Consider the following 27,350-nt stretch of genomic DNA (forward strand, 5'->3'; position numbering starts at 1 on the left):
GGATGGTGTTCTTCAGCTTGCAAGCCTCCCCCTTTTGCCTCAAAACATAACGATGGTCATTATGGTCAAACAGTTTAATTTTTGTTTCATCAGACCAGAGGACATTTCTCCAAAAAGATTGATCTTTGTCCCCATATGCAGTTGCAAACCGCAGTCTGGCTTTTTTATGGCAGTTTTGGAGCAGTGGCTTCTTCCTTGCTGAGCGGCCTTTCAGGTTATGTCGATATAGGACTCGTTTTACTGTGGATATAGATACTTTTGTACCTGTTTCCTCCATCTTCTCAAGGTCCTTTGCTGTTGTTCTGGGATTGATTTGCACTTTTCGCACTTCTAAAGCCATGACATCTGTTTAAAAGCACAGTCAACTTAAGTGTATGTAAACTTCTGACCCACTTGAATTGTGATACAGTGAATTATAAGTGAAATAATCTGTCTGTAAACAATTGTTGGAAAAATGACTTGTGTCATGCACAAAGTAGATGTCCTAACCGACTTGCCAAAACTATTGTTTGTTAAAAAGAAATTTGTGGAGTGGTTGAAAAACGAGTTTTAATGGCTCCAACCTAAGTGTATGTAAACTTCCGACTTCAACTGTACATGTACATATTACTTCAATTACCTCGACACCGGTGCCCCCGCACATTGACTCTGTACCGGTACCCTGTCGTGGCAGAATCAGATTTAGCTAAGTAACATAGATAGATAAGATGTTATTTTCATCATATGCTTGTGAGTTACTTGTCATTAGAATGGTGCCCTTTGGACTATAGGGTTTACAGTGCATTTTTTACCACAACAACCCCCTGTATATAGCCCCGCTTTGTTATTTACTGCTGCTCTTTGATCATTTGTTATTCTTATCTCTTACTTTTTTCTTAAAACTGCATTGTTGGTTAAGGGCTTGTAAGTAAGCATTACACTGTAAGGTCTACACTTGTGGTATTCGGCGCATGTGACAAATAACATTTGATTTGATTTGAATAGGAAAATATTCTATAGAAAGCCATTAACGTTTACTATGTAGTATCCGGAACCTCAGTTTTTCATCAAGCAGCAACACGAGGACCCTCCCTGATCTCCATCGGGACTCAGGAGGGGAAGGAGCACAGCCAAGGAGTGGAGCCAAATTGGGACTTTTCCTCTGCAGGCTTGACGCCTACAGCACTGCCTGTTTGTCCTTCTCAATCCCACTGATCCACCACAAAATCCAGCGTCATCCAGAGCAGGGCCCCTCTGGTGGCCCAGGCTAGCCTGGATTGGTGCTGCCACCCTGGGCTCTGGCAAGGTGACTGTCTGCCTTGCCTGCCACAGGGCTTGGAGGGGAATACATAAATAGTGCTCCAGAGATCAACAGTCCTCTCTCCATCCCTCTTTTCTATTCCTCTCTCTCCCTCTCTCATATCCTCTCTCTCCCCCTCTGGCATGATGCTTTATTATCATATATTTTTATTGAACCATCATTTCATACCTGCGTCAATCAACACAGCTTTACCTCTCTGGCCACAGCCATATAAAGATGTGTAGAGGGAAGAGAGCTGAGGAGAATGGAATCAAATAACACAGAGATACTGTTAACTCATGTTCATTTAAATGTGAACGTGAGCAAAGGGATGTGAGCATAAATCAGAGCCACATGAGTCCATTATTCTCCAGCTCCCCTGTGGAATCCATCACAGAGCAGTGGAGCAAGGACCAGAAGGAAGGAAGGAAGCCATTAGTGAAACAATGCCGTTCCTAGAAAATAGAAGTTGTTTCATGGACAGCGTCTTGTGTAAATAATTGCTAAAGTGGAGAGTGCATGACCTTCACATTGCAGAATCACATCCTCTGTGTTTTGTTCTCATCAAACCTGTATTAACATTTTTATGCAGATTGGTTAATTGGGTGAAGCTTGATTGTTGCCATGATGATCAACATTCAACCTATGTAACGAAGTCTCTACCTGTATGCGCGCACACTTGTCTATGTGCATACTTCTGTGTGTGTCTCCAGTGCAGACAGACAGCGGCCTGACTCACCAGTGTGGAGCTGATCAGTGTAGTGAGAGCCCTGTGTTAGACCTCATACACACCACCATTGAGGTGCCACACATGGGGCAACAGTGACACCCTCAGGAAGAGAGAAACACCCTCCCTCCCTCCATCCTTCCCTCCTTCCTCCTTTCCCTCCCTCCCTCCATCCCTCCTTCCTTACCCCCAACACTAAGCTAAACCAGACTAAATTATTATAATGAAAAGAAGCATGCTTTAGACATATTAGGCAAGGGCAAAATAATAAAATATTAATATATATATATATATATCAGGGTGTTTTGTTACTTCCATTTTAAATGGGCCAGGAGAAAACTTCCTCAGCATGTACAGTACAAATGATATGAATATTCAGTGATCCCTGGCTGGGTTTCTCTCTGTCTCAGCCTCTTTCTGTCTTTAGTCTACAACCCAGTATTGTGATTTTAAATTATCATCTGGCATCTACTTCCAAAGATCATTCTTGAAAAGGAAATAATTCCCTCCGGAGTGATAGTGTCTCTGTCATCTAATTAAATCACACACACTATCTTGGGAATCATTAAAATGATCACGTTAATAAATAAACGGACTAAAGAAGTGTTTATTAAATCATAAAGAAGCTTGGTAATAAATGCTGCCTCTCTTGTAAGAAAGTAGAACTGACCCAGGACAAAAGCTAATGATGTAGGATTGGTCTAATGCTGAGAGCTAATAATGGGAAGGGAAGGCTGCATTTCTGATTTAATGTCTGCTCTGCATTTCAATCGTCTACTAAGTTAGTAGAAAACACACACCAACATACCAATTAACAATTCCGCACACAGAGTAAATGCCACTGCTACGTAGTCATAGGGTAACTATTTTAAGTCTTTCCAATACTTTAAGCTTTTGCTTTAGCTTGCCTGGAGTGCTAGATTAGTGGGGTTTGCGACTACTCTTTTGGTTCCATTGCGCCAGGCAGGCTCAATTAACCGCAGCTAAAAGCATTTTAAATGATTAAAATAGTATTTGAACCCAGGTCTCACAGTAATATACCAAGCTGGAAGAGTTGTGATACTAGTCCCTTCCAATTCTTCTCTGCAGTGCTCTCCTTTGTGTTCTCCTCTCTCTTCACCTGGGGGTTACCTGCCGTTGGTAAGCTGCAGCTGTGGGAGGCTGGGTGAGGCTGCCTGCGGGGGCGAGGAGGGGGGTTGCCCTCCTTATCTCCCTCCCCATCCCTGGCTTCTGGTGGGGTAGCACCAACCGAAGGGCTGTGGTCACGGCCCCCATAACACACACACACACAGTACCACAGACAACAGGAGCACCTGGGGAGGGGGCCTGCTCCATCTGCTAAGGCATGGGAGTAGCATGAGATGTTTAACCGTACACAGTCGGATTTCAATTCAGTCAGCTAAGGGATACGAACTGAGACTAAGTTCCCAATGTAAAATTAAATACTCATCCTCTGCTTTCCTAGATTATATTTTCTATGATACTGTAAGCAATAATACATAAACACAATATGGTATGGACTTTAGTAAACAATAACAATATATTACTATAGTCAAGGATAAATACGCCTATAGAACTACCACATAGTATCAGCTTTCACAGAGAAGAGAGAAATAAATTGGAGCATCATACGTAGTACATACTGTGCTTTCAGAAAGTATTCATACTCCTTGACTTATTCCACATTTTGTTGTTATAGCCTCTAATTTAAATTTATTAAATAGATTTTTTTTCTCACCCATTTTCTCTCCCCATAATGACAAAGTGAATACATGTTGTTTTTTTGTGCAAATTTATTGAAAATGAAATACAGAAATCTCATCTACATAAGTATTCACACCTCTGGGTCAAAACTTTGTAGAAGCACCTTTGGCAGCCTTTACAGATGTGAGTCTTTCTGGTTAAGTCTAAGAGCTTTCCACACCTGGATTGTGCAACATTTGCCCATTATTCTTTTCAAAATTCTTCAAGCTCTGTCAAATCTGTCAATTTGGCCGACCAACCAGTGCTCCCGCACATTGGCTAACCGGGCTATTTGCATTGTGTCCCACCACCCACCACCCGCCAACCCCTCTTTTACGCTACTGCTACTCTCTGTTTATCATATATGCATAGTCACTTTAACCATATCTACATACTACCTCAATCAGCCTGACTAACCGGTGTCTGTATGTGGCCTCGCTACTTTTATAGCCTCACTACTGTACAGTATATAGCCTGTCTTTTTACTGTTGTTTTATTTCTTTACTTACCTATTGTTCACCTAATACCTTTTTTGCACTATTGGTTAGAGCCTGTAAGTAAGCATTTCACTGTAAGGTACACCTGTTGTATTCGGCGCACATGACAAATAAACTTTGATTTTATTTTATTTGAAATTGGTTTTTGATCATTGTTGGACAACCATTTTCAGATTTTCCCATAAATGATCAAGTAGATTTAAATCAAAACTGTAACTTGACCACGCAGGAACATTCACTGGCTTCTTGATAAGCAACTCCAGTGTAGATGGCTTTGGCTTTGTGTTTGTCCTGCTGAAAGGTGAATTAATCTTCCAGTGTCTGGTGGAAAGCAGACTGAAACAGGTTTTCCTGTAAGATTTTGCCTGTGCTTAGCTCCATTCCGTTTCTCCAAAACTCCCAAGTCCTGTTATTTTCACTCTGTCAATTAGGTTAGTATTGTGGAGTAACTCCAATGTTGTTGATCCATCCTGTTTACTCCTATCACAGCCATTAAACTGTGTAACAGTTTTAAAGTCACCATTGGCCTTATGGTGAAATCCCTGAGCGGTTTCCTTCCTCTCCGGCAACTGGGTGTATTGATCCACCAGCTAAAGTGTAATGAATAACTTCACCATGCTCAAAGGGATATTCAATGCCTGCTTTTTATAATTACCCAGCTACCAATAGGTGCCCCTCTTTGGACTTGATTAAACAATAATAATATATTACTACAGTCAAGGATGCATACACCTATAGAACTACCACAGTATCAGCTTTCACAGAGAAGAGAGTATTTTTGATTGAACCTGTGTTTGAAATTCACTGCTCGACTGAGGGACCTTACAGATAATTGTATGCATGGGGTACAGAGATGAGGTAGTCATTCAAAAATCATGTTAAACACTATTATCGCACACAGAGTGAGTCCATGCAACTTATTAAGACATTTTCTACTCCTGAACTTATTTAGGCTTGCCATAGCAAAGGGGTTGAATACTTATTAACTTAAGACATGTCAGCTTTTCATTTCTAATTCATTTGTAAACATTTCAGGGAAAAAATTATTCCACTTTGACATTATGGGGTATTGTGTATAGGCCAGTGACAAAAAAAAATCTACATTAAACCATTTTAAATTCAGGATGTAACACAACGAAATGTGGAAAGAGTAAAGTGGTGTGAATACTTTCTGAAGGCAATGTAAATGCCAGCTCACCCATACAACACAAGGAACCGTGTTCCATTGAATGCTAGCTTTTCAAATGTGTCTGCTCTTTAACTTTTAACACGTAACTGTGAAAAGGTCTTGTCCTCTTTAGGCTTGTTCCAACCCTGCCACCCACCAATTAAATGTGAGGTGACAGGAACATCCATTAAATATGCATTGCGTTCAGGCTGAGTAGGCTGCACACGCGTCGTGTTGCACACATTCTTCTTAATGTTTTAAAGTAAACCAACAGTCGCACTGGAAGATGTATTTTGCTTTTCTGCAGTATGAACTCAGTATGAACTTGTCAACCCCTGTCACTCTCTCACTCCCTTGCACGCACACACACTAACGCTCTCTCTTACACACACAAATACTTTAGATGTCAAATCACAAACGAACCACTGACACAACAACATAGCATTAGTTAGAGGGAATATTTGGCGTGTGCTTTTAGGTTATGAAGCCTGCTCAGTGCACCTCCCAGAGCTCTTTGTTCCAATGCAAAGGCACAGTGAGACACAGGCTGTAGCTACAGGGAATTAATTACAGTACAGGGTGTTTACCCAGTGGGGTACGAGCATGCACACACACACGTACACACAAATTACCTCTTACACACAAACACAAATACACAGCTTTTCTGCTGTGTGATGCCTGGTGGGCCAAGCCTCTATGCTCCTGTGTGTCGTCATTCATCAGTGACCAGTCTCACAGCCCAAAACAGTGTGATTATTCCTGATCCAGAGGAGACAATTCAGATAAGCTGTGCCATTAGCTTAGCACTATTTACAGTACATGAGGTCTGTGCTGCTGTTGTGTTCCTTTAAAATAGTCCTTTTCAAACACCGTTTTGGTGTTGCTCTGTTCTAATGTTACACTTAGTAGCAGGAATGACAGGAAGGATGCTGTTTTCAGGAGTGGTTTATTAGTCGAGTTAAATGGTAAGTTGGGTTATTTGATGTGGTATGACACAAGGCTCTCCCAGACAGTGGTCCCTGCACAGAGGTCATACACCAGTGTTGGACTGTGGTAGGAGATGTTTGCTAGACAGCACAACATTGTCGTAGTCAAAGTTCTCATCCAGGTTGAAAGGCAAAACCTCTTCACTGTCACTCTGTGAAAAGTCAATGACATGAATTAAGTTGCCTATACTGTATATAGACAGACCCCTCTCACATGACGCTAGCACAGAAAGACTGTGGCTTAAATAACAACACTTATGAATGCTTAACATAATTCTCAAACAAAATATACCAACTGGAAGTTCCATTTTCCTGGTCAACTAATTGCGGAGTCAACTAAGCTGTTCCTGGGGTGGGTAAATGTAATCTTCATCTTAGTGTCTTTATGTCATAGATTAGTAAATGTCCTTTCTCGTACCTGTCCCTGTGGTAGCGTGTCCTGCTGCTGTCCCCGTGTCCCCGGCCGTGTCCCCGTCCTCCTGCCTGTGGAGGTCAGGTCCAGCTGGGTCAGGTGACAGAAGGAGGGCAGGTAGGTAGGGAGTTCCTCCTCCACCTCCCCTGGTAGAACCCGAACCCCACCATCTGAGAAAAGAGGAGAGAAGACAGAGGAGAGGAGAGAGGACTCAACAGTGTCTTCTTTCTGCTTCTAGCTATCCTTCCTCAGTAACTTGAAAAAGAAGGAGAGAACATCACACAGGATTAAGACCCCTCTTTGATGGTATGTACAGTTCACGGACTGTGGCTTGAATAGGATTCACAGAGTGAGACTGAACTGACCATTAAGTTTTCACTCAGAGAAGCCAGCCTTTTCAAGTGGCACTCCTTGAAAAGTTAGATAATTTTAGTTAATTGGGATTCAATAGCTCCTGAAGATCTAAGCCAATGAATTATTTCCAGAAGATCAGAGTAAGTACATCATTATGCAAATGATTATCGCATTGGCTTTGTTCTGTGCCATCATCAAACACAATTCAGAAGTGTGACAATCAAATTACAGAAAATGAGAAGTGACTCTTTGTTCAATTAAAATCAGACTCCAGTAGGTTAGAAAGGGCTGCTCATCACCACAATTGAATTGTATCACTAGGAAATCGTGTATAGAAATTATAATTTTACGAGTAATGATTTTACCTCCTCAAGTTCTCACCAGTGGGCACTACACACTGTAACCTAATACAACTCCTGCAAACCCCAGCCGCGAGCTGTCCAGTGACGCAAGCCTACCAGACGAACTAAATACCTTCTATGCTCGCTTCGAGGCTAGCAACACTGAACCATGCATGAGAGCACCAGCTGTTTCGGACGACTGTGTGATCACACACAAAATGCACAAAACGCCAAGGTAACTTGTCTAAATTACTATCGCCTCGTAGCATTCGCATCTGTAACCATGAAATGCTTTGAAAGGCTGGTGATGGCTCATATCAACACCATCATCCCAGACAACATGGACCCACTCCAATTCGTATACCGCCCCAAAAGATGACGCAATCTCTATTGCATTCCACACTGTCCCATCTGGACAAAAGGAATACCTATGTAAGAAAGCTGTTCATTGACTACAGCTCAGCATTCAACACCATATCTCTCCAATCTCATCACTAAGCTAAGGACCCTGAGATTAAACACCTTCCTCTGCAACTGGAACCTGGACTTCCTGATTCGCTGCCCCCAAGTGGTGAGGGTAGGCAACAACACATCCGCCACACTGACACTCAACATGGGGGCCCCTCAGGGGTACCTGCTTAGTCCCCTCCTGTTCACCCACGACTGCGTGGCCGCGCACAACTCCAGCACCCTCATTTTGTTTGCCCACGACAAGGTGGTGGTGTTAGGCCTGATCACGGACAACAATGAAACAGCCTACAGAGACCTGGCAGTGTGGTGCCAGGACAACAACCTCTCCCTCAACGTCAGCAAAACAGAGCTGATCTGGATTACTGGAAACTGAGGGCCGAGCACTCCCCCATCCACATCGACAGGGCTGTGGTGGAGCAGGTCGAGAGCGTTAAGTTCATCGGTGTTCATATCACTAGGGAATTATCATGGTCCACACACACCAACACAGTCATAAAGACTGCACGACAACACCTCTTCCCCCTCAGAAGGCTGAACAGATTTGGCATGGGTCCTCAGATCCTCAAAAGGTTCAACAGCTGCACCATCGAGAGCATCTTGACTGGCTGCATCACCGCTTGCTATGGCAACTGCTTGGCATATGACTGCAAGGTGCTACAGAGGGTAGTGCGTATGGCCCAGTACATCACTGAGGCCAAGCTCCCTGCCATCTAGGACCTCTATACCAGGCGGTATAAGTGAAAGGCCCTAAAAATTGTCAAAGACTCCAGCCACCCAAGTCATAGACTGTTCTCTCTGCTACCGCACGGCAAGCGGTACCGATGCACCAAGTCTGGATACAGTCCCAAAATGGTTTGCATGTCAGCAGTCAAGTTGTTCAAGATATTTGACATTCAAGAACCAAAGTGTCACTTGACACATCATGATGATGTGTTTTGCACCATATAATACATTTTTTGAGCAAGAGACAAACCATTTTGGGACTGTATCAACACTGGACTAACGAAAAGAATAGTCGTTTTTGAGTGGAGTTTTCCTTTAATTTAGCAACTACATGCTTCACTCCATTTCAAAAGATTTTCACTCAACTGAACACGCCTCAGGAGTATCTGTCTTTCTGCTCCTCCTGTCAGACACATCCAACTAGTGTCGCACAGTATATCAAAAATAAGGCACTTTTCAGATTACTAGAACATGAAAAACGGTTCGGTACTTCTGTGAAATGTGTCTCACGGATCACGCCTGTCTATCTGCACAGCCGACCCCTTATTATAGCACGCACTGTGCCTGCTCCACTTACTCATAACACACTTGAAAAATGCAACACGGCATGTAGAAATGTTAAAACTGTTGATTACTGTTCACAAAACAATGTCCATAAAGGCTAGAACACTTTACAATGGAAGATAGCTTCCAGCTCTGTAAGCTACCGGTAGCTTTCCTTGCTAGATGACAGCTAAAGCTGACATCCATTCACTACCCTAGTACTTTGTTTGTGATAATATGCAAACCAGAAGGCAACATACGCTGATTTCAAAGCTGATTGCCACCAAAAACGTTTTCATTCACTTACTCCCATCTACCCCAAAGATGATCTATAGTGTTGAGGAGGAGGAGCCCTGTGGACCCATTTTGTCATTCATTGTTGGCATTGGTGCTCTGTAGAGTTGCTATTTTCTCAAGTCAATTAAATCGTGACATTCCTGGATTACTCATTATACTAATAAAGTCCAATTAAATCAACAAACAGTATAAAAAAGGTTAAGGGTACAAAACTGTGTACATACTGTATCTGGCTGTGTTGGCAAAATCACTAAATATACCATCGAGCCAAACGGGGAGAGGCTGCCCATTGACAGTTCCAAGACCAGTCAGAAATGACCAGCCTACCTCAATGACACCAGTGAATTTCAAAACTGAACTTGAATCTGCATTAAGTAGCAATGATATCCTTTGCCACCATTGTCTTACGACACATTTACATTTTACATTTAAGTCATTTAGCAGACGCTCTTATCCAGAGCGACTTACAAATTGGAAAGTTCATACATATTCATCCTGGTCCCCCCGTGGGAATTGAACCCTGGTCCCCCCGTGGGAATTGAACCCACAACCCTGGCGTTGCAAGCGCCATGCTCTACCAACTGAGCCACACGGGACCACACGGGACACAACAGATAGCTCGAATCAGTCATGACTATTCAACAAAAAAATAAAATATTTTATTTCCATTGAATTTCTTAGTTACATGATTGTATAACTAGCAACAACGTTTTGATGTTGAGGGTGCAGTATTTAGGAAGTTTAGCAATGAGGATGAAAACTAGCATAGTTCAGCTAGCCAGCTAGTTTAGCCAGGGAAAACAAGAGTGGGACAGGATATAGCTGGGCGCACATGCACACTAGGCTAATTCAGGGCACAGACTTGAGTTTTTATGCCATGATATCAGGAGCTGGCGGTGAAAAGTTCAATTATAAACTGGGTGGTTCGAGCCCTGAATGCTGATTGGCCGACAGCCGTGGTATATCAGAGCATATACCACAGGTATTTACTGATCTAATTAAGTTGGTAAACAGTTTAGAATAGCAATAAGTCACCTCAGGGGTTTGTGATATATAGCCAATATACAGGGCTGTGTCCAGGCACTCCGTGTTGCGTCATACATAAAATAGCCCTTAGCTGTGGTATATTGGCCATATACCACACCCCCTCGGGCCCTATTGCTTAATTATACAATTCAGAGACTGAAACAAATCCATCAGATGACAAATATTTAATGAGAGCGATTCGATATATAATCCCAAAATCAGCAGTAACTGTCAATAGTAAAATAAAGCTTAAAACGATGTTTGAGTGAACCTGAATCCAGAAAATGAACTCTATTGTCTCAGCGAACTGACTGTGCTCTGACATGCCGCACCCCTCTTGCCTCATGAATGACGTCATTACTGTTTAAAGACACAGCGCACATTTTTATAAAATAAGCTACTTCTATGCAAATGTTGTTGGTCAGTACAATAAAATAAGTCCTAAATGAAAGGGATACAGATTGTTTGTCATCTGTAGCCTCATGAAATAAGCCAAAACAAGCTCAATAACTCAATGCATGCACACACTCCTATTGAATATGGATTCACCTGTATTGTGGATAGGCCTAGGCTACCCAGTATATCAACAGATTTACCATTCAAATAAATGATTACCATTACGTTGTTATGTAGTTAGATTGGTAAAAACAAAGTCAAATTGATTGTAAAGTTGATTCATTAATGCATGAATGAAAATTTTTGACATAAAACAATTCAAATGTAATGAACACATAAAATGCCCAACAATTGAACAGAGCAGTAGCTGAGTTTATCTGTCTGGATCAAGTGCCATTCTGTGTTTTTGGCTAATATGCCTTCTTTTTTTGCCGTGGTATCGTTCTGGTATAATTTTAGTATTGAGAATCGTGATGGTATAGAGCAGGGGTGTCAAACCCATTCCACGGAGGGCCGAGTGTCTGCAGGTTAAGACCTAGACAACCAGGTGAGGGGAGTTCCTTACTAATTTGTGACCTTAATTCATCCATCAAGTACAAGGGTGGTGCGAAAACCCGCAGACACTCGGCTCACAACCAAAATTCTGGTATCGTGACAACACTAATCCAAACAGGACACTAAGCCTGCTGTAACTCTGCAGTGAAACGAATCTCTATCAAAATGCAAAGCCACACTATGAACCCATATTTCCTCTGACAGTTTCTCCAGAATACAGATCCTGCAGCACGCAGCAGGAGGACTCAACAACAGCATGAGAAAAAGGGTCATAGACAACAGGTGAGGGATGGTTGGCTGGCTGGCTGGCAGGCAGGCATATGAAAGACATCAATGGGGCGGAGGAGATTTAATCTGAATTAAAAAGGCCTTGGTCGGCTGTAATCATCTCTGCCAGCCAGCTAATATAACCCACATCCAGAGAACACAGAGATGAGAGAGAGAGAGAGGAGCCTCAAATAGCAGGACCCAAAACACGCTCCTGATAATAAGACCCTGACCAAAACATCAGGGCGATGGAGAGCGATCAAACTGAAAAGGACAGGCCTAGACAACTGTCAAAGAGAGGGTAGGTATACAATTATGTGTCTCCATGCGTTCATAAAAGGGAATTTAAATCAATTAGAGAGGAGCAGACACCATTAAATATTGACACTTCTCCTTGGCTTGGCTTGGCAGCCACAGGGCCGGTGTTGATCCTAATTAAACAGCTAATTACTCTCACTGTGAAAGTCACACTGGGATGGGAGGATGGAGCAGGGGAGGGGAGGTGGAAGGAGACGAGAGGCGAGGATAAGGAGGAAGCAAGACAAAGTATGAGTTGGTGAAGGGACACCACCTTGTGTATTATGTGCAGATGAGAAAGTCACACATTGAGCACGGTTACATGCACACAATAATACGAGTCAGATTAATATACATTTGTTTCAAACATTTAGATGCTTTGCAAGAAGAACAATTTCCCTAATAATCCTGTTTACATGGGCACATCTGAAATCAGGCTCCCGATGGGACTTTTGATGCAGAAAATCGTCAATCAAAATAAACGTTCTACCACAGTGACCATGTTATATTTGCGAAGCCTATTTGATTCTGAGTTCGGACATATAAAGTTTGTATATGAAAACTATTTCTAAGATGCATACTTTTAGTTTTTGCGAACCCTCTTCACTCACGCATAAGAGGAATGCTTGTACTACCAGTGCTGCCACATGCGCAGATCAAATACACCTCTGGAACACCAATTAAGCGGTTTACATGTCCTAATAATTAGAACGATTTCTCAGAAAACCAGGTGTTTTAATCGGTGTATGCTTACTTTGATTTTGACCTTACACCGAGTAAGATAAGCAGAGCAAGGTTTAATATCGAATTATTAGTGTGCATGTAAACTACATATAGGTAAACAAGTACTCTCTAAGGATGTTTTACCTAAAGACAAAAATCACCTGGAGAACACAGCTACAGTGGTTTGTTATGTCTTGGAGACACCTTTAGTCAGTGTCAGAATGGGTAATCAAAAATAAACGGGTCTTAAATGTGACCCGTTTCAGGAAACTAGGCGTATGCCACAAGTCACGACTTCACAGGAGAGCCTTTTGAATGGTTTTTTATCAAAATGCATTTTTTGGCAGAAATGCCTTCTGGAGCATGTGAACTTTCATGTGCCTAAATAACACACTTGCATGCCATCTGTAAATATGAATACAATTATTAAATTACGAGCCTTGTTGGTTAAGCCACAGAAAAAGTGAGCAACCTTCCCAGTAACCATTTGGCTGAGATAATGAGTGGGCTGGACATGCCGAGAGAGGGGTTCGGATTGGTCTGCCATATAGAGGGCTTCTGTCTATTTCAGCTGGTCAGTCTGTGTTGGTAATCTTGTCTAACGCGGCTTTTTTTTAATGTATTGTGTAGTGGAGCTGCATAAGTGTTGCTCTCCACTTTCTGGAGGATCGAGTTTTGAAATCAGTAGTATTAGGAATATTTCTTTGTTTTAGTGTAGGAGATGAAGAAAAAACCTGTCTCCGGATTACATCTTCAAACTAAGGGCAACCGTGGCATGGCATCCGTGACAGGGAGACTCGTCCATGATGTATACGGCGGGTAAGATAGTCTAGCTAGCTACATTTTCAGATATTACACGTTTGACAGAAAGTGGTTCCATTTCAAGCTAAAATGTACTGTTAGCTAGCTAGCTAACGTACGTGTATGACATTATTATTCGTATCCCAGAACCGTTTGCTTTGCTAGTTAGAGCCTAATGTTAGCTAGCTAACATTTAAACCTGGTTAGTTAGCTCCCAGCAGATTCATGCAGGGTAGTAACAACATGATTTGGCACTATGTTCATTGTTGTTTAACTAGCTAACGTTAGCTGGCTGGCTTGTTAGCCAACGTTACGTGATGTGTGGGATCTTACATATTGTTTACCTAGAGCTAGGTTCATTGTTTACATAGCTAGCTAGCTAGCTAGCTAGCTACATGTTTCAAGCTAAAGTGTACAACACCGTTGAATATGGCCGGTGTCAGTAAAAGTCGGCAAAAAAGCGTAATGAAATTGTTGCCAGCGTTTTTGACACAAAGATCAACTGTACTGGTTGTTCATGCTCTGATCTTGTCCTATCTTGATTACTGTGCGATTAATATCGTCAGGTGCTTGCAAAGAAAGACCTAGCAAAACTGCAGCTGGCTCAAAACAAAGCAGCATGCCTTGCCCTTAACTGCTTGCCCTTAACAGCACGCACAGAACTAACATCAACAGCATGCATGATAGCTGTTGATAGGTGAAATAAAATTTAAAATTATATATATTTTTTTTAAATACCCCACCAGACACGCCACTATGGGTTTCATCACGGTACTCAAACCAAAACAAATGTAATGCTTCGCTCAGTTATGTGTATGTCACGTTCTGACCATAGTTCTTTTGTGTTTTCTTTGTTTTAGTGTTGGTCATGACGTGAGCTGAGTGGGCATTCTATGTTGTGTGTCTAGTTTTCCTGTTTCTGTGTTTGGCCTAATATGGTTCCCAATCAGAGGCAGGTGTTAGTCGTTTGTCTCTGATTGGGAGCCATATTTAGGTAGTCTGTTTTGTGTTGGGTTTTGTGGGTGGTTGTCTTCTGTCTTTGTGTTCTATGCACCAGATAGGACTGTTTTGTATTTTGTAGTGTTCACGTTTTTTGTTATTATTAAAGATGATGAACACTAACCACGCTGCGCATTGGTCCTCTCCTTCGTCCACCACAGAAGAAAGCCGTTACAGTGTAGAGCCATATCACTGTGGAATGCTCTGCCACCAGATGCAAAAAGCAAGTTTAGCTAGAAAAAATAAACATATTGTATCACAGCGCTTCTCCTCTGTCTAAACATCTAATTTAACTGTAATAATTATATAACAGTGTGTGTATATATGAATAGTGAGTAAATAGTATTTTTGTTGTCTGCTGGTGTCTTTCCAATATACACTCGGCTGACAGTTTATTAGGTACACCACCCCTTTCACAAAAATATTTAACTCCTACAGACATTGAGTCAAGTGGCCAGGATTGGGAGTCCCATAGAGTGGCACACAATTGTCCCAGCGTCGTCCGGGTTTGACCGGGGTAGGCCGTCATTGTAAATAAGAATTTATTCTTAACTGACTTGCCTAGTTAAATAAAAGTTATATAAAAATAAATACATAAATGGCGTGGGGATTGTTTTCCTGGCACACGTTAGGTCCCTTGATACCAATTGAGCAACGTTTGAACGCCATACCTTGTAGAATCCACACCCCGAATAATTCAGGTTATTCTGGAGGAAAATTAAATTGAGCAAGTTGGAAATTGAGCAAATTGAGATTACTAAACTGCTTGGAGTAACCCTATATTGTAAACTGTCATGGTCAAAACATATTGATGCAGTAGTAGCTAAGCTGGGGAGAAGTATGTCTATAATAAAGCGATGCTCTGCCTTCTTAACAACACTATCAACAAGGCAGGTCCTACAGGCCCTAGTTTTGTCACACCTTGACTACTGTTCAGTCGTGTGGTCAGGTGCCACAAAACTAGGGCCTGTAGGACCTGCCTTGTTGATAGTGTTGTTAAGAAGGCAGAGCATCGCTTTGGCCCTAGTTTTGTCGCACCTTGACTACTGTTCAGTCGAGTGGTCAGGTGCCACTAAAAAAGGACTTAGGAAAATTGCAATTGGCTCAGAACAAGGCAGCACGGCTGGCCCTTGGATGTACACAGAGAGCTAATATTAATAATATGCATGTCAATCTCTCCTGGTTGAAAGTGGAGGAGAGATTGACTTCATCACTACTTTTATTTATGAGAGGTATTGACATGTTGAATGCACCAAGCTGTCTGTCTAAACTACTGGCACACAGCTCAGACACCCATGCATACCTCACAAGACATGCCACAAGAGGTCTCTTCACAGAACCCAAGTCCAGAACAGACTATGGGAGGCACACAGTACTACATGGAGCCATAACTACATGTAACTCTATTCCACATCAAGCAACTGACGCAAGCAGTAAAATTACATTTAAAAAAACTGATTAAAAAAACACCTTATGGAACAGTGGGGACAGTGAAGCAACACAAACATTGGCACAGACATGCATACACACACACACACACACGATAACATACGTACTATACATACACATGGATTTAGTACTGTAGATATGCGGTAGTGGTGGAGTAGGGGCCTGAGGGCACACAATGTGTTGTGAAATCTGTGAATGTATTGTAATGTTTTTAAAATTGTACAAACTGCCTTAATTTTGCTGGACCCCAGGAAGAGTAGCTGCTATGGGGATCCATAATAAATACAAATACAAAAAAAAGGGGGTACGACTCAGTACTAGATGGGTGTACCCAATAAACGGAATGTATAACTTATTTTATGTAATATCTTACGTTACTCTTGTATATAACTGTTCTGTACTTTGTCATGTATTGTATGTTTTATGTGGACCACAGGAAGAGTAGCTTCTGCATGTGCAGTAGCTAATGGGGATCCTAATACACTAAACAAAACCTTACATATACTGTTCTCAGACGCAACTAAAACCCATCACAGCAGCCATCACCCCTGACAGTCAGATTCATTCAGATGCTGCGCGGTCATCGATCCTGTCGTAAAGGCAATTACGATGTACTCAGTGTCAGAAAGACGCAGCAGAAACGCCTTCCCCAACACTCCCCTCGTCCTCTCCACCTGCTTTTACGCCCAGCACATTGATAACTATACTGTACATGCTAATCAAGGTGGGAGTTCACTGTCAGACGTTTGTGGGCATCAGCACCTTGGACTAGCAGCCAGGGTGACAATGACACCCACCCAGTGATTTTAACAATGTTTGGCACAAAACACTGATACTTACTTAGTCAACCCTCTCCTCATTACCAATCCCCTTTCCCCATCAAGTTAGGAAGGACACACACCAGGCCTGGCTGCAACCCCATTGTAAATACCCTCACAAATCAAATCAAAGTGTATTTGTCACGTGCGCCGAATACAACAGGTGTACCTTACAGTGAAATGCTTACTTACAGGCTCTAACCAATAGTGCAAAACAGGTATTAGGTGAACAATAGGTAAGTAAAGAAATAAAACAACAGTAAAAAGACAGGCTATATACTGTACAGTAGTGAGGCTATAAAAGTAGCGAGGCTACATACAGACACTGGTTAGTCAGGCTGATTGAGGCAGTATGTACATGTAGATATGGATAAAGTGACTATGCATATATGATGAACAGAGAGTAGCAGTACCGTAAAAGAGGGGTTGGGGGGGGGGGGGGGAGTTGCAAATAGTCCGGGTAGCCATTTGATTACCTGTTCAGGAGTCTTATGGCTTGGGGGTAAAAACTGTTGAGAAGCCTTTTTGTCCTAGACTCGGCACTCCGGTACCACTTGCCATGCGGTAGTAGAGAGAACAGTCTATGACTGGGGTGGCTGGGGTCTTTAACAATTTTTAGGGCCTTCCTCTGACACCACCTGGTGTAGAGGTCCTGGATGGCAGGAAGCTTAGCCCCAGTGATGTGCTGGGCCGTACGCGCTACCCTCTGTAGTGCCTTGTGGTCAGAGGCCGAGCAATTGCCGTACCAGGCAGTGATGCAACCAGTCAGGATGCTCTCGGTGTTGCAGCTGTAGAACCTTTTGAGGATCTCAGGACCCATGCCAAACCTTTTTAGTTTCCTAAGGGGGAATAGGCTTTGTCATGCCCTCTTCACAACTGTCTTGGTGTGTTTGGACCATTCTAGTTTGTTGGTGATGTGGACACCAAGGAACTTGAAGCTCTCAACCTGCTCCACTACAGCCCCGTCGATGAGAATGGGGGCGTGCTCGGTCCTCCTTTTCCTGTAGTCCACAATCATCTCCTTAGTCTTGGTTACATTTGAGGGATAGGTTGTTATTCTGGCACCACCCGGCCAGGTCTCTGACCTCCTCCCTATAGGCTGTCTCGTCGTTGTCGGTGATCAGGCCTACCACTGTTGTGTCGTCTGCAAACTTAATGATGGTGTTGGAGTCATGCCTGGCCATGCAGTCGTAGGTGAACAGGGAGTACAGGAGGGGACTGAGCATGCACCCCTGGGGAGCTCCAGTGTTGAGGATCAGCGTGGCAGATGTGTTGTTACCTACCCTCACCACCTGGGGGCGGCCCGTCAGGAAGTCCAGGATCCAGATGCAGAGGGAGGTGTTTAGTCCCAGGATCCTTAGCTTAGTGATGAGCTTTGAGGGTACTATGGTGTTGAACGCTGAGCTGTAGAAATGAATAGCATTCCCACACAAGTGTTATTTTTGTCCAGGTGGAAAAGGGCAGTGTAGAGTGCAATAGAGATTGTATCATCTGTGGATCTGTTTGGGCGGTATGCAAATTGGAGTGGGTCTAGGGTTTCTGGGAAAATGGTGTTGATGTGAGCCATGACCAACCTTTCAAAGCACTTCACGGCTACGGACGTGAGTACTACGGGTCTGTAGTCATTTAGGCAGGTTGCCTTTGTGTTTCTTGGGCACAGGGACTATGGTAGTCTGCTTGAAACATTTTGGTATTACAGACTCAATTAGGGACATGTTGAAAATGTCAGTGAAGACACCTGCCAGTTGGTCAGCACATGCCCGGAGCACACGTCCTGGTAATCCATCTGGCCCCGCAGCCTTGTGTATGTTGACCTGTTTAAAGGTCTTACTCACGTCGGCTACGGAGAGCGTGATCACAGTCGTCCGGAACAGCTGATGCTCTCATGGATGCCTCAGTGTTGCTTGCCTCGAAGCGAGCATAGAAGTGATTTAGCTCGTCTGGTAGGCTCGTGTCACTGGGCAGCTCACACACTGGGCAGCTCACACACACACACACACAACATGTTGTGGAGGTGTCTGGTTGTTACTGTTGGGCTCAGCATCAGGGTTGGCGTTAGGGCCCTGTACCGCTGTATCTAAAGCAGTTGTATGGAGATGTAGTTTGCACGCGGTCTATGTATCCCTCGTTGCTAAATGAGGACAGAGAGCAATACACCACAGAGCAGAGAGCCATTGCCCTTAACACTAATTACAGGGCCGGGGCATGTATTGAAAATGCGTAATAGATGGTAATGTATTTAAAATGAATGGCCTTGACTAGCCTTATTACAGAAATAATATGCACATGACATTAACTAAATCCTATTACAAGGTGAACTCTTAAATGTCTTCTAAGGCTTACTGGCAAACTTCTTCATGTTTCCTTCTTTACATGGATTATTAAGAATATATTCTACTTTTCACTGGAGATTTTCCTTTCTTTGAGGAAATAATGTAAGAACTCTGGAGCGCTATAATTTACTGTCAAAGAAGCTTCGATTAATGGAACCATTCTCTGTGAAATAGCATTGTGGACTCAAAGGCTCATATCAATACTGCATGGCAAGGCGCTAACTTTCTAATTCTACCGTAATCAGTAAAGATTAGGATAAATTAATGTTAATGATGATCATGCACACTCTTAAATGACTTTAGAAGAAACAAGAATGCCATTATACAGTGCCAAGAAAGTTATTTTCCACCTTGTACAATGCACTAATCTAAAATCAGTTCTGGAAACCGGAGAGTTGTGAGTGAGAGAACAAGATGCTGTACCTGGGTCAGCAGTTACATCTCCTTCCTCCTCACTGAAGTCCCCAACATCCAGGTAGTTATCCAGCTATACACAGAGAACAATGGAGAGTTACTCTTCAATCAACAATTCTCAAATCAGAAAGCAAGAGAAAGTGATTATTACTTTGTTGTGTATATTACTGTAGTAAACAATTTAGAAATCTGTATTTTGATCGATAGTAGAGACAAAGTATATAGCAGTTTATAATATGTGATCATCATGAGTCACTGTGTGTGACCCTGACTTATGTCAGTGACAAAAAAATAAATACTAAACAAATTGCAAGCAGTTTTTCTAAAAATATGCACTAACATAAATACAGTATGGAATTGGGATATTACAACAACATTACTTTAGTCCACAATATCAACCTTGAGAGTTATGCCTGGTGGACGACAGTCTCCATTTCCACAGCTGCCCATAGTCACTCCAGCACCTAGCTCCATCTGCAACCAAACCACAGTCACAAAGAGATACTCACTGCCAGATACTCATACTGTATATGACCACTGCATTTTTGCTCAAGCAGTTTGACTGTCATTATGACCTCATCAGACACTAAGAGCTCTGTGCGGTCGGGGCCACTACTCCTGTTGATTTATGGCTCCAGTTGTTACATATACGAATGTGTTTGGACAGCTGAGTGCCTCTAAGAGTCCTACAGATGCTATAGGATCTTGTGCTCACTCAACTCTTCCAAATAATCACCAGTAAGATTAATTGGAAACCAAATATGGGATCCTATCCCAGACTTTCAGTTTCAGTGTGTAACTTGCTGATGTGTAGTATCTTTTACAGCAGAGAGAACCTTTAATCAGAATCATGGTTAATTCAATAGCTGGCATAGCCTGAGGTCCTAAGCACTGTTCATGCTCCAATGTACACATCTGAAGTAAACCTACCTGCTCCTGAAACAATCCACTAATTTGGTTTAGGAAAATGGGATAACACTGAAATAGATGGAGGGAACAGAAATAAACCAAGGGAGACCGACAGAGAGAAAAAGAGAGAGAGAAATCGTATTTTATTTTAAAAATACCTTTAGTTTAGCCCAATAGTTACATAATTAAAAGCACAGAACCAAGCCCCCCCCCCCCCCCCCCCCCCCCCAATGCCCCACACCCCTACAAAGTCCTCCAGAAGGCTTGTTAGTATTGTCATAATGTAGGACTGCAGGTTTGCAAAGAGAGAGAGAGATGGGGGGAACAACTACAGGGGGAACAATTAAGCTTCGCATTAAACAGTGATAAACACTGCAGCAAGTATGATCGTCAGAACATCACAACTGTCACTGCGCCCCTTAATCAAAACCGAAATCTTGCAGGGAAGGACTTGTCAGGTATTGAAACATTATAGCGGGGACAGAAACAGGTGCTACAGCACTTTCTAATGACTCTGTTCTATCAATTATACTCTGCAAATCCCTGCATGGCCTGGGATACATCTCCATGGCTCACTGCTGAGCCTGCCACACACACACAACTGCACCGACCCAGCTGCAACATAACGCAGACCACTGTGTAGGTGCCTTAAGGAACTGACTGACTGAGCTGGTTTGTTATTCAGTGCTGATTTGGAGGTGTATTATCTTAACGCATAGAAAAAACATGCCCACAGTACCTATTCAGCTGTTAGGAATGGGGAGGAATGCTTTATTTCCTGTTTCTGGTGCTGGAGGTACCCCCCTCTAAGCAACAGCTCAAAGAGACACAGGTGCTCCGCTACTTGTTTGTTTTTGAGTTCTAACGTTCTTCCAGGCAATCGTGGTTGCAGCGTTTGTTTTGTACGCTCCCTGAGCCTTCTCACAGCCCCTCCAAAAACAAAAACATTATGCTAATGGTTGTCAGACAGCTGCTTCCAGCTCACTGTGTGTTTGTGTGTGTGTGTGTGTGTGTGTGTGTGTGTGTGTGTGTGTGTGTGTGTGTGTGTGTGTGTTCCTCTCTCTCCTCCAGTAGACTACACAAGAAGTGGTTAGGCATAATAGAAAAGGAATTCAAGCTTGAGTAGAACTAGAAATTAAAAGGAAATAAAGCTGTGCTCTTCTCTTCCCTTTCTCTTCTTTAACACAGTATAATGTAAGTCATGCATCAGGTTCAGTGTACCGTGTGAGGACATGAATCACAGTCCCACTGACTGCACATGGCACTACACACATGCCACTTAACTGTAGTGTGGAAAATGCCTAACTGTTCACAGAGGGGATAATGATGGCTCTCCAGCAAAAAAATGGGATACATACAATGAGGCCCTCTGAATGTTCCACAGCTGTAATGACACACACACACGGGGAGAGACAGGGAGCTAATGGCCATCTTCCCTTAGATGTAAAAGCAATCTGACAACAATAACGTGGCTGTACTCAGCGTAACAAAGCCAGCTTTTACACTGTCACTGTGAGGAGTCCACAGGAGGAATGTGATGGAACAGAGAGGATGAGCTGAAGAGAGGGGCTGGAAGGATTGGTGCACTACATGTGCAACTATATAAAGGGCTGGCATTTCCATTAATTGCAAACAGACTGCCTTCAAACTGTAGCAGTCACAACTGTAAGCTACCTTTGGTTCTTCAAGGTTCAATCACAAGAGCAATGACAAAACTAAAGAACAAACTCTACTGTACACAACCTATGATTACATTAACAGTGATTGTATTACCAGCTCAGTCTTATTGCAGTTTAGAGAGAGCACACCTGCCTGTCAGCAGCGGTCACAGACAGTTAACCTCAAGATCTGTAACTCATCTGAGTCAATCGAGCTTCACAAACTATGTCAACCAGTGTCTGTCTAAACAGCTTACTACTAAAGCTACACAAAGACTAGCCTAACTTATTACAACATTCCACAACACTGTTCTTCGAGACGTTCAAACAGTAAAGTTAGCTACTTCAGCAGGAGGTAAGCAATGCTGAAATTCTGCTTTCAATGGGAGATTTTACAATGATCGTAGTAACGTTAGCTATGATTAGAACTCCAATGTGACAAGAATGTCTAGACATGATCTATAGCTAGCTAGCTAGATACATTCATTGTCACATTGGAGTTATAATCATATAGATAGTTAGATATATATTTTATATATAGTATGATTGTAGAAAAGTTAGCTAGCTATTTTATGTCCTAAATTATCTCTTTGGCATAAAGACAGCAAACGTTAGCTAAGTAACTTAGCATAGCCGTTATTACTGTCTAATTGAGCAGGACATCACAATGGGACCTTACTAACTAACGTGATTAAATGTAGCAGAATGCTAGCTAGATGGTTTGCGTTGTTTATCGTACTGTTATATCAAAAATCACAGTTTCTAATCTAAACCATCTTTAGCTATATCTCTGCACATCACATCATAGATGATTATTGCCGAGGCTAATTTAGGCTAGCTAACGTTAGCTGGCTAGCTAACTTCCAACTAAGCTTAGCCAGCCAAACATGACCACAGTAGGCTACCACATATGCTATTACAATCGAAGCTGACACTTGTATCATAGTATTATGTTCATTGTTCACCAAAATCGCTAGCTAACTCGTGTTTAGGAAAAGTTGCTAGTTATAACACGAGTAAAAGGTTGACAACAGAGCGTCGATTTACGTTACCTTCGCTCGGATTTGCGTTCAGCAAGGAATGTTGGGAAATGAGTCTTTTGGCTATTTAATGGCACGAAAAGAAAGCGATTCAAAACTACACACTGGTAGGAATTTCTGCAGGTCATAAACGAATTTAGAATAAATAGTTCCTAAATAAACAACAATGAATACATTGGACTGAAAATAATTTTTTTATCCTACTTGTTCAAACATAGTAAAATGGCCTTTTCCTTTTAAGACACATGGTTCTGTCACTGATAATCATACCATATAATTAGAAAGAGCCAGACAATCCATGTTTAAAAGCTTTCAGTTCAAAACAAGCAGCAGCTGACTGAGACAATTTTGTGTTGTTGTTTTCCCACAGCCACCTGCGGTAGCATGTCTCTGCAACCACTGACTGCAGTGAACTGTGGCAGCCTCCTGCAGCCTGGCTGCTCCCTGTTACAGCTGGACGGTGACATATTTCTGTTCGGCCAGAAAGGCTGGCCCAAGCGCTCCTGTCCTACTGGGGTTTTCGGGGTACGCCTAAAGCATGGGGAGCTCAAACTGCGACCCATCTCCTTCTCCAATGACTCCTGCTACCTTCCCCCTCTGCGTTGTCCCGCCGTGACCCGCCTTGAGCCCCATGATGGACACCCAGAGGGCTACCTCATCCATGGAGGCCGAACCCCAAACAACGAGATCTCCTCCAGCCTCTACCTGCTGACCCTGGACAGCCGTGGCTGCAACCGCAAAGTGACCCTGCGATGTCAGGAGAGAGAGTTGGTGGGAGAGCAGCCAGGGCCCCGATACGGCCACACCCTCAGCATGGTGCAGAGTCTGGGCAAGAGGGCCTGCGTTGTGTTTGGGGGCAGATCCTACATGCCGGCCGGGGAGCGGAGCACAGAGAACTGGAACAGCGTTGTGGACTGCCCTCCTCAGGTGTTCATCATCGACTTAGAGTTTGGCTGCTGCTCCGCCCACACCTTACCTGAGCTCACTGACGGCCAGTCCTTCCACCTAGCTTTGGCCAGAGACGACTGTGTCTACTTCCTTGGTGGCCACACTCTGTCGTCTGACTCCCGTCCTCCTCGTGTGTTCTGCCTGCGTGTGGACCTCCTGCAGGGCAGCCCTCTACTCTCCTGTGAGCACCGGGACACCGGCCTGTCCATCACCAGTGCTATTGCCACCCGTGTGGGGCCCTCCCATGAGTACATTGTCCTGGGTGGGTATCAGTCAGAGACCCAAAAGAGGATGGAGTGCAGCAGTGTGGTGCTGGATGACTCTGGGATCAGCATCGAGCCCAGAGAGGCCCCTCAGTGGACAGGGGAAATCAGCCACAGCCACACCTGGTTCGGAGGCAGCTTGGGTGGAGGGAGCGCTCTGATCGGGGTCCCCTCTGAGGGCAGGCCAGCCCCGCCCGAAGCACATTACTTCTACCAGGTGTGCTTCCAAAAGGAGGAGGGAGGAGAGGGTGAAGACGGGAATCAGGGCTGCAGCCAGGAGTCCACAGACTTCGAGGACTCCGCCCCTCTGGAGGACTCTGAGGAGCTGTACTTCGGCCGCGAGCCCCATGAGCTGGAGGACAGCAGCGAGGGAGAGGGGGATACGTACAATGAAGAGGATGAGGAGGACGAGTCCCAGACAGGCTATTGGGTCAAATGTTGCCTGGGCTGCCAGGTGGACCCCAACACTTGGGAGCCCTACTACTCCACAGAGCTGCTGCGGCCAGCCATGATCTACTGCTCCAAAGGGGAGGGAGGCCACTGGGTCCATGCCCAGTGTATGGAGCTGACTGAGGGCCTGCTGGTGAGGCTCTCGCAGGGAAACGGCAAGTACTTCTGCCTGGACCACGGGGGCCTGCCCCGCCAGGAGATGACCCCGCCACGCCAGGTGCTGCCCCTGAAGAGGAGCCCCATGAAACCCCAGCACAGGAAGGGCCCAATGATGCCGAAGATGACACCCGCCAAGAAGCGCTTCTTCAGGAGGCTGTTTGAGTGATGTCTGACCATGCAGTATAGTTATACTTACTCATTGATCAACTGGTTCATAATATGTCATTCTAATTATGTGGCCTAAATGCCATATCATTGTTTACTGTGCCATTGCAGCAATTTACTGTTCTCAAACTTTTGAATAAGTAAACTCAGAACTATTTTTTGTGCTTGTTTTTTGAATCCTTACAGTGCTCAATATTTTATGTAATAAACTAAACTAAACTTTTGCAAGAAAAATGTATGAAACCAAATTGAATAAAAATGGAAATTAAAGCCAGAGTCTATTTGCTCCATGTTCTACCCCCACATATTACACATAGTGACTTTGTGGCTTGCTGTGTTCACCCTCGTTTTTGGCAGTCGTTATCAGAGGATGCTTTTAGAATATTTGAGGTTTGTCAAACCAAATTTTCTTTGGAAGGTAGGCTAATACTGTGTGGACTTGCACAACTGTATGTAAACCTATAGAATATAATTTATTTTCTGTGGTTGAATGTTTCTGTTGCAAAATATGTTATGATTTAAAAAAATACATTGATCAGTTCACACAGGTGTAATAACATAAACCAACACATAAGCTCAGTTATCAATGGCAGAATCAACAAATATTTTGAATAAAGTTTAATAGTGTGATAAATTGTTTGCTACATTTTTAGTACATTAACAGTATTGTAGAGAGGTATGAACAATTACTTCAGTAATCAAGAAACAATAAAAAAGGCCAATAAAACCACCAAATCAAATGAACAAACACATTAAACAAATGAACAGTGAACAAATGTGCAACAGGCATAAATATCATTATTTTCATTCAAATAAAAAAATGAGTGTTTTTGGCAGCAGTTGTAATTTTCCTGAGTTTAAATGTACACTTGAAACATGACAAAGCAGCAGATTGAATACACCGCTGATATGAGATTCACACAAACCATATCCATCATCCTTCATGTAGCAAATGCAATTTAACAATGGAAAATACATTATTTAACTTCCGTCATGTAAAACGTCATGTTATTCTGTGACTGTGACTGTTGTTTAAACTAAATATTACACATTATGAAAATCTGTACATTATCAGGTTAAAGTCATGACAGTAAAATAGAACTAGAACATTTAATGTGTCAAATATAAAAAATTGCCTGTCACAACTCAAAATGGTGTAGGCAGAGATAAACAATAACATCAATCAATCAAACAAATAAACTATCAAATAATTTCAGTTCCCCTCAAGGCTCACTTGCTTCCCTGTTTACTCTTCCCCCTTCCCTGTTTACTCTTCCTTGTTTACTCGCCCCAGAAGAGGCATAGAACCAGGGCGTGTGAGGATTCAATAAAGATCATCTAAATACATCATTTTGGCAAGCCTAAAGGTGTTAGGCCTAGTAATGGAGCTTACTGCATTTTCGTTGTGGTCAACAAAAAGGGCTGTTTATATGTTATTTTATGAAAAGAGGTAGAATGGTATTATTTCTCCTTCCCTGTGCAAATGCTAAAACAGATAAAGATGGTTTCAAAGTCACCCAGGCCCCCATTTTGGACTTCGGGGACCCGGATATAAAGCTCTAAAGCAATATTTTTTAGAAGGCAGCCCTGAAACGAAGACAATTTGAGTCTATATGATTCCATTTTGCTCCAGCACTGGAGATAAACTAATACACTGATCATAAATGTGAGCTCCTTTATCACAATTTCCATTTCATGACTTACAGTGCTTTCATTTGTTCCCATAAATATGTGTCATAACCCATGCAATACAATAAACTGTCCCACATTTCACAGGCACCCAGAGATAAAACACCAACTATCAAATCATCAAATCATTATGAACTAATGAAGTAATATAAAATACCAATATAAAATGCAACGACTTTTGGGAATTATGTATGGAAATTAAATCTAAGGTAGAAAGCCTTTTCAAATGCCCTCAGAGTAAATAATGAATCAAATAAAAAAAGTGCCACCTTTTTTGGATTATGACAATTAATAACAATGTCTTTACAGAATAAAGTATCTTCCTCTTACATCACTACTAATACATAGTTCATATTGTAGAGTAAATATTAAGTTTGAAACAGAACAGCAGGGGCGCACTGGCCATCTGGCTTTTCGTGGAAATGCTATACTAGCTGGTCCATTTTTAGC

General features: G+C 42.8%; 2 protein-coding genes across 2 annotated transcripts; one reads left to right on the forward strand and one right to left on the reverse strand.

Annotated features, from left to right (window-relative positions):
• Positions 1–6,343: 6,343 nt before the first annotated feature.
• LOC120066380 (intraflagellar transport associated protein) lies at positions 6,344–23,274 on the reverse strand. Its single transcript, XM_039017710.1, has 5 exons — positions 23,239–23,274; positions 20,019–20,093; positions 19,629–19,692; positions 6,819–6,982; positions 6,344–6,552 (listed from the first exon to the last, which is right to left on the reverse strand). Exons 2-5 carry the CDS (start codon positions 20,091–20,093, stop codon positions 6,445–6,447), a joined length of 411 nt encoding a protein of 136 aa, XP_038873638.1. The 5' UTR covers positions 23,239–23,274; the 3' UTR covers positions 6,344–6,444.
• rag2 (recombination activating gene 2) lies at positions 22,336–25,483 on the forward strand. Its single transcript, XM_039017709.1, has 2 exons — positions 22,336–22,541; positions 23,597–25,483. The coding sequence occupies exon 2, from the start codon at positions 23,611–23,613 to the stop codon at positions 25,210–25,212; it is 1,602 nt and encodes a 533-aa protein (XP_038873637.1). The 5' UTR covers positions 22,336–22,541; positions 23,597–23,610; the 3' UTR covers positions 25,213–25,483.
• The last annotated feature ends 1,867 nt before the right edge of the window (positions 25,484–27,350 follow it).

The sequence above is a fragment of the Salvelinus namaycush genome, chromosome 21, assembly GCF_016432855.1.
Source record: "Salvelinus namaycush isolate Seneca chromosome 21, SaNama_1.0, whole genome shotgun sequence".
Classification (NCBI taxonomy): domain Eukaryota; kingdom Metazoa; phylum Chordata; class Actinopteri; order Salmoniformes; family Salmonidae; genus Salvelinus; species Salvelinus namaycush.

Excerpts from the sequence above, each read along its gene's own strand:
- LOC120066380 (XM_039017710.1), bottom strand. The coding sequence starts at position 20,093 with ATGGAGCTAGGTGCTGGAGTGACTATGGGCAGCTGTGGAAATGGAGAC. Across the intron at positions 6,983-19,628 it reads AGATGTAACTGCTGACCCAG|ATGGTGGGGTTCGGGTTCTA; the intron begins GTACAGCATCTT and ends CTCTTTTCTCAG. Across the intron at positions 6,553-6,818 it reads ACACGCTACCACAGGGACAG|AGTGACAGTGAAGAGGTTTT; the intron begins GTACGAGAAAGG and ends GACTTTTCACAG.
- rag2 (XM_039017709.1), top strand. The coding sequence starts at position 23,611 with ATGTCTCTGCAACCACTGACTGCAGTGAACTGTGGCAGCCTCCTGCAG.